Source organism: Zonotrichia leucophrys, chromosome 13, assembly GCF_028769735.1.
Source record: "Zonotrichia leucophrys gambelii isolate GWCS_2022_RI chromosome 13, RI_Zleu_2.0, whole genome shotgun sequence".
Taxonomy (NCBI): domain Eukaryota; kingdom Metazoa; phylum Chordata; class Aves; order Passeriformes; family Passerellidae; genus Zonotrichia; species Zonotrichia leucophrys.
In genome coordinates this window covers 9,330,851-9,338,599 of record NC_088183.1, presented here as the reverse complement: position 1 = coordinate 9,338,599, position 7,749 = coordinate 9,330,851, and the positions used below count along the sequence as shown (strand labels likewise).

Sequence of the window (7,749 nt, the reverse complement as noted above, 5' to 3'; positions counted from 1 at the left end):
TGCCAGTTCATCACTCTTTTCTTATAAATAAAAGTAGAACAATGTATTTAATTGAGATAAATGCCATGTTGGTAACAGGAGGTAGCTGACAGTGATGGTTGGAATTTAGCCTTTAGCAGCATTCCAAGACGGTGATCAATTTTATTTTAGGTAATCCTGTATCTTCATTTAACATCCCATTATTTCAGCAGCTTTTTTGTAAAAGCCATTCCATCCTAAATGCTTGCAAATTTTTTTGAGATGTTGTCACTGCTGCCTCTGGCCCATTATCGATGAGTTAATGCATGAGCTTGGTACTCTGACTTCTGTATTTAACTGGTTTAAAATACAGAATTCTCTCATTTAATATTGTAGAAATATTAATTGGATTTGTCAGTTTCGTTTTCTTTCCCAATGCACCTCACGCTGCCCTGCTGCTGCTGAACTCCTCTACTGCTGCAGTGGCGGGGGGATCAGCGGGCACCGTCCTGGCACGGGGCTTTGGGACTGGGGGCTCTCCGGTGCGTCCCGTTCTGGGCAGGGATCACGGGTTCTCCGGTGTGTCCCGTTCCCGACAATGCCCCCGGGCTCTCCGGTGTGTCCCGTTCCCGACAATGCCCCGGACTCTCCGGTGTGTCCCGTTCCCGACAATGCCCCCGGGCTCTCCGGTGAGTCCCGCTCCCAGCAGTGCCCCCGGGCACGGACCGCAGCTCTGCGGTGCCCGGGCTGTGCAGGGCACTGGTGCTGATGGGACCGTTCTGAGTCAGGGGCTGGTCAGGTGAGGGAAGAGTAACGTGGCAGTTTCATCACCCGGCACACCGGGAGAGGCGTACCGGACTTTTGGCGCACATAAAGATGAATATTGTGCCAACCGGATCTTACTGGAAAGAAGTCAATACGCTCCCTGTTCGATAATGCCAGTGCCTCTGGCGTCCCGGAGCGGTGATTGTTGGTGTTTCCTCGGTGTGCCCGTCAGTCCCACAGCGGTGCAGTGCCATGAGCGGAGGCTGTCCCGAGTGTGCAGCGGGCCAACCCCGCCCTGCCTCGGGGTGTCCCCGCCACCCACGTCCCTGAGCGCCGCCATCGCCCCTGCCCGGCCTCGCACCGTGACGTCACTTCTGAGGCCGGGGCCGCCATCTTTAGTGCGGGCACCGCGCCGTCAGAGAGAGGCGCGGGGGGAGCTCTGCCAGCGCGCCCCGCCCTTCTCCTTCCCCTACCCAAAATGGCGGCTCCCGCTTCAGCTGCTGGAGGCGGGCGGTCCCGGCGCCTGCGCGCTGTGCGGGGCGGGCCCGTGGTGCCGGGCCTGCGGTGCCGGGGATGGCGGACGGCAGCGCGGGAGGGGAGCCCACACCGCCGGGGGCCCCCGCGGGGCTCTCGGCGTCCCAGCGCCGCGCTGAGCTGCGCCGCAGGAAGCTGCTCATGAACTCGGAGGAGCGCATCAACCGCATCATGGGCTTCCACCGGCCCGCGGCGGGCAAGGGTGAGCCCCGTGGCGGGTGCGGCGGGGCTGTGTGAGGGCTCCGGGGCTGCGGTGACGCGTCGGCCGCTGCCCGTGGTCCCCAGTGAGCAGGAGCGGCTGGTTGCCCGCAGCGACAGGGCCGCCCGGCTCCCCGGTCCCTCATAGGGATGCCTCAAGCAGCACGACCTCCCCTGCTCCGCCAGGGGCCCGCCCATAACATCCCTGTGCCCGCAGAAAGGTTGGCACTCGGGCCCTAGATAGCGAGCATCCAAGCTGTCGTTTCACTGCAAGTAGTTTTTTTTTTAGTTGAAGAAACGATGAGCCTCCCCCATGTTTTTAGTTAGTAGCTGCTGGCTTTCATAGCTGGCTTTTTATAGCAAAGTTATCTCACATTTGGATAGTGACATGGATGTTTGTGGCTGTTATGCAGAATTTTCTCGCAGAACCATATAATAGGGAGCTCAGTTATATCTCTGTGCATTCTTCAGATGGGCTGTCTTGACAGGAAGGAGTTCTCAGATTTCGGTTTACAAGGATGCCCATGAGCTGTGAATCAGTCTGACACTGAAAAGTACTCCTCAAGTGTTAGCTCTTGCTCTGTGCTAGGTCCAGACCGTTCTTGATTTGCCTTTTGTTCTCTGCCATCACCTCCGACTCTGTAAGATGGGTCTTCAGGCTTGATATAGAGCAGGTTAACACTGCCTCTGACACTAGACAGGCAGCTAAAGTGCTTAAAGTGCTTCTGTTTGCTTATTTGTCAGGTATTCGTGCTCTTCTGGTTGATTCACTTTCTGCAAATCTTGGTCTTTTTTTTCTAATGTCAGTCCATGTATTTGGATCTTTCTGTTTGTGTGTGCAGTGCTGTTGCTTAGGGAAATTCAGTGTTTTTAATATCTCCATTGTTTCAATTTCTGACCTGCATTGCACAGCCTTATGTCTTGTGTCTGCTCCATGAAGAGTGCCCTCTTTAATCATAAATCTGTCTTTTCCCTTGGGAAGCAGAGACCAAGGATCCTGACCCAGTACACCTGAAGTGTTGTTCCACGTACACGGCGTGCATAACTCTGTTTTTATTTTTCTTCCTTAGATGACGAAAGTCACACAGAACTAAAGCTTCAGCACGAGCAAGATAAATCAAACTCCCTCCCCATTCCTTCAGTTTCCAAGCGGGTTGTGCTTGGCGATTCCATGTGCAATGTGACAGGCTCCAGCGACCACGCAGGCGCCATGGCAGAGCTCAGAGGGGACAAGGACCTGTTTGCCAAAGCCCCAGAGCTGGTCCCCGAGGGCACAGGCGAGCTCCGGCAGCGCCACAGGGCAGAGCTGCCCTCCGAGGCCGCGGCACGGCCGCCCAGACACGGCTTGGAGCAGTACCTGTCCAGGTTTGATGAGGCTCTGAAGCTGAGGAACCAGCTGATGAGCGAGAAGCCGAGCCAGGAGAACGGCAGCGCGGCGGAGGAGTTTGACTCTTTCCGCATTTTCAGATTGGTGGGGTGCGCGCTGCTCGCCGTGGCGGTCAGGGCCTTTGTGTGCAAGTACCTGGTGAGTTCAGGGACATCCCCAGCAATCCTGCTGGGGGGTGCTGCTTGCTGCAAATACTGGGAAATATCTGGGCCTGACTGGTAATGACCAAGTTGGGAATTTCAAGCACTCTTTACATTTCCAAAAATTGGATAAAACCTAAAAAAATCACTGAATTCTATGAGATTAATCTGCTACCAACACAGCCACTGTGTAACCACTGAGAGCAGTACATTTGGTCTGTTGTGGTTCAGGAGCAGATGCACTGGAATAGTTGTGGCAGCTTAAATCCCCTGCAAGTTTATTCCCACCTTGGTGAGCATACGAGTCAGCTGCTCCTCTAGTTCAGGGTCTGCAAAAGAATAATAGAGTAAGAATGGAGTTCTCATCTGTGGAAGTGTCCAAGGCCAGGCTGGATGGAGCCTGAAGCAACCTGGTCTTGTGGAAAATATCCCTGGCCATGGGTTTGGAATGAGATGTGTTTTCAGGTCACTTAAAACCCAAGTTATTCTGTGATTGTAAGAATAATAGTTGTACCAAGATAAGTAGATCCTACTCATTTATCAGCCTGGGAAAAGTAGTTCCTCAGTATTCCCAGTGCCAGCCAGAACAACAGCACAGAGGTGTGATGCAGGTACAGCCATCCAGCTCCTGCATCCCTGGGCTCAGTTTTACACCCTGGGCTCAGTTCTACACCCTGCTGTTCTCTTCTGCCATTTCAGTTCTTTAGGCTCAAAGAATAGAGGGCAGAACCTTATTTTTGGCATGTAACTTGTGTACTTAAATTTGTAGTGTTCAAGAACAACTTTGCTCTGTTCCACAAATTAATTTTTACCTACTACTTTTCTTCTATGCTTTGAAAGGATTAAATCTTTGTGTTTCTAAGCTATTCTGACCAAGTTAATTTTTACATATTCTTTTCTGTTCCTTCAGTCGATATTTGCACCATTTCTTACTCTACAACTTGCTTACATGGGGCTGTCCAAGTACTTTCCAAAGGTAATTTTTTTTCCAGAATTAGATTAATTTGAAGTGTTTTCAATTTAAACTTGTGTTTAGGTTGTATTGTTTTAGGACCAATGCATGTGAAGTATTCTTGCCTTGTTTTAAACTGTAGAGTTGAATGACCAGCACTGATAGTTTTTACTAGTTTTTAATCTTTCCAGATTTAGTCCAGGATCTTTTTTAAAGTTGCAGTGAAAACATAGACTTGCAGCTTGTGTAGCTGTAGCCTAATTAAAAGTGTCTGACCAGGAAATCCAGGTAGTTCTTTCATGTCTTCAGGAAACTTGCTTTTCTTCTATACCCTGCTCTTCCCTGGTTATTATTTGCTTTGCTAAGCAGCTGTTCTGCATATAATATCTGCATGAAATCTGGGAGAGTGTTTGCTAAAAAAATGAGGCAGAATGTTGAGTTTTAAGGGCTCTGCATTCCACTGCTGGTATTGGTTTGAATGGCAGCTTGAAATGAGACATTTATCTGTGTGTGAAACTTGCTGCTTATTAGCAAGATTTGCTATACTACTTGCTTTATATATTTACAACAGGTAATTGTTCCTGAAGCATTTGTTAGGTTGATGATTTTGTCAGGTCTGCAGGGCAGAGTGGAATTGAATGATGTTCAATCCATAGTTAAAAGGGAAAATTTGCATTTTAAAAGGAATAATAGATTACTTGTAGAAAATCAGAATAAATCAGCAGTTGTTTTGTAGTTAAGTATATCATAAATAATAGTCATTCTAAGCTGATGTGTCACAACACAAAACAGTAAGTTTAGCCTTAGATTTGTACCAGCTCATCTGCTAAATCATCTTGATCTTGTTTCTGGTGTACTTAAAATCCACTCTTCAGTTTCAGAATTCAGGAGGTGGCTCCTTTCCACAGCTTGCTTTTGCTGCAGTTAGACGTGGGTGGGTGAGGTCAATCCCTTTGTTAACCTACATTTTTCTCCCATGAAACACAGAAATATTCTTGAAAGCCTAATTTAGATTGGATTAAATTAAAATATTCAGCAAGTATCATCAAATTATTAGAGTTTTCAGCCACTGTCACCTTTTCCTGCCTGTCAGACTTGCATTGTTGGGATTCCTCATCTTATGGATGGAACAGCTTTCACAAGGTTTTGGAGCATTTCTGAGTTCAGAGAATAAAACTGCCAAATTAAGTTGTTCTAAAACAGAAACAGTTGGTTTTCAACTCTAAATATTTTTTTCTGTTAAAAAACTCAATAGTATTTATGGGGTTTTTAGGAACCAGGTCTAGTGGAAGGTGTCTCTGCCCATAGCAGGGGATTGGAAGGAAATGAGCATTAAGGTCCCATCCAGCTCAAACCATTCTGGAATTCTGGTTTTTTTGCTGAATAGTGTGATGATGAGATTAATCCAGTTCTGACAGTGGAGATGCCAGGCTTGGCTTCTTACACCTGGATTTCCCTTCTCTGGGCATGTTCCCACTCATGCAGAAGCAGCTGCCCAGCCTCACAGCTCAGCCTGCTGGGAGGAGTAGTGTGAAGGAGGCAGAATATCAGGATGAATTTGATCTGCTGTTAACCAGCCTCTCACTGGTAGATCCATCTCAGCAGGATCTGTGTCTGGGATAAGGGCTGTGACTACTGGAGTGTGTCTGGACAGAATCCATCCAAACCTGCTGCTCCTACCCAGGGATTTGGAACGTGTGAAATTGGCACAAGGTTGTGACAGTAAAGCAGAATTGGATTAGGAGAACTAACTTGATACTGGTTTTTCTTTCCTTTCTAGTGTGAGAAGAAGGTGAAAACGACAGTACTGACTGCTGCTCTTCTCCTCTCTGGAATCCCTGCAGAAGTGATCAGTCGCTCCATGGACACCTACAGCAAAATGGGAGATGTTTTCACAGACCTTTGTGTCTATTTCTTTACTTTTATCTTTTGCCATGAACTTACTTTGGTTTTTGGCTCTGAAACACCATGACAGCTGTAGAATTCCACACAGTAGCTACACTAAAGCTTTCTGGACTCTGTTCCTTTTAACATTTGACTGTGCAGGCAGGTCTTAACCTTCATGGAAATTCTTACCTTTGGAATGCTTGAAAGGGGCCTTAAATCCAGACATTTTGGGAAAGGGAGAGCAGGGTCCCTGACTGCCAGTTGTGTTGGTTCAGTTTATTTAAATCCTGTTTCTGCATATTACAAATGTGAAGGTTAGGATGCAAGTGACAGTGGATGATTTATTTGTTTTAGTTAGATGATGTCCTTCCCAGCCTCCTTTGTAAACATTTACAAAGCTGCCTTTGTTCTTTTCAGTGAGAACAGGAAGATAATTCCCTTCAACAGAACCATATATATGTGTATATCCTGTATGACTATAGCTAACAAGACCTGCTCATTTTGTGGTGGTCCCATTTTTTAAAGAAAACTCTAAAGAAAAGAAATCCCTGTATTCTCTTCAAATGTTCAAGTTCAGAATGTTGAACCAAGTAGCTGCTTCTGGAGAATGTTGGCGATGAAACTTGCCACTTTGTTGTCCTTTTCCTTGCCTTGCCATTCATTATTTGTTGTGATTGTGATTAATTTAATTTGATGATTGTTGTGGAAAAGAGCTAAGCAAAACCAACAGCAAGAAGGTCCTGGTGCTTATAAAGGTCATTAATCAAACACTAAGAAGAAAGAGAACTAATCACATCTGTTTGTGAGTTTCCAGCAACCTAATCCTAGTGCAGCTCACACCTGTGCTTTTTGATACTTTTTTTTATATTAACACTTATCTCATGAGAGTTTTACATATTGGCACCCAACCTGCAGTATCAAATCTTTGCTCTAGTGTTTGTAAAACTTACCAGGGAAAGCGTTTTGTTTTCAAAAACAAAAACTTTGTTTTCTCTTAGGAATTTTGCACAGTGAGAGGAAGTGTCATTCCAAATAGTCAACTTGAACACTACTGATAAGTCTCTGAAAATCTCTATTGAAGCTAAATTTGTAGTGTTTTCAGCTTGTAGTTTTCTGTTTAAAATCTGGACTTTCAGGTAGTGTAGGCTGTTGCCTATTTTTAATATTGGTAAACTACATATTTAACTTGGTATTTTTCTGTAGAAGTTATTTTTAGGGAGCAGATGTATTTAATTGTACCTCTCTAAATGGCCCAGCTTTCAGCTGGTTATTCTCTGTTAATGCTTCCTCCTGTAATTTTAGTGATGCATTTCTGACTTTTAAATGAGATACATGTTTGTGGCCTCAATACAAGAACTTTATGTTTTGATTTGACCATTTTCATGGGGTTTTTTTAATTGGTTCTGTTACAGTGAGTATTATATTACAGATGTACAGGGCTGGGTTGCAGAAAATTCTGACTTAGGTCTCTTAGCACAGATATTGATTCAGCAGCTTTAAATTTATTTATATTAGATAGTCATTTCAGAAAATTGAAATTACAGTAATTTAAGATAAGGCTGAGATATGTAAATAATGAGTTTGCTCAAAAATTACTTGTTCTGATTCTCTATTTATATGCCCAAATGTAATACAAATAAATTGGAAAAAATCCCTCTACCAGTACCTGCAAAAAGCTATGAATTTTTAATGCTTACCATTAATCAGGTAAATACCCTTGCATTGGCAGAGCACTAGGAGGGGTGCTAAGAAATCGAAGAAATCTCGATGAAGAAATGCTGATCAAGAAACGACCTTTGACCAAGAAACCAGTCTCTTTTATTCCGTTTTTAACGTACCTCTGTTGGTGTACATAGTTCTGTTTCATGTTTATTGCCGATGGGTTTTTTTCTATTAAAAGCCAGTTTGTTACCCGTTCCTCGGCGCTG

At 45.3% G+C, this 7,749-nt stretch overlaps 1 protein-coding gene across 1 annotated transcript; it reads left to right on the top strand.

Moving 5' to 3' along the window:
- The first annotated feature begins 1,269 nt into the window (after window positions 1-1,269).
- Window positions 1,270-7,480, top strand: CAMLG (calcium modulating ligand). The gene is made up of 4 exons (XM_064725164.1): window positions 1,270-1,459; window positions 2,526-2,980; window positions 3,893-3,958; window positions 5,715-7,480. Exons 1-4 carry the CDS (start codon window positions 1,297-1,299, stop codon window positions 5,904-5,906), a joined length of 876 nt encoding a protein of 291 aa, XP_064581234.1. The 5' UTR covers window positions 1,270-1,296; the 3' UTR covers window positions 5,907-7,480.
- Window positions 7,481-7,749: the final 269 nt, after the last annotated feature.

Coding starts and splice junctions, on each gene's coding strand:
- CAMLG (XM_064725164.1), top strand. CDS start 1,297: ATGGCGGACGGCAGCGCGGGAGGGGAGCCCACACCGCCGGGGGCCCCC. Junction 2,981..3,892: donor CCTTTGTGTGCAAGTACCTG/GTGAGTTCAGGG, acceptor CTGTTCCTTCAG/TCGATATTTGCACCATTTCT. Junction 3,959..5,714: donor TGTCCAAGTACTTTCCAAAG/GTAATTTTTTTT, acceptor TTTCCTTTCTAG/TGTGAGAAGAAGGTGAAAAC.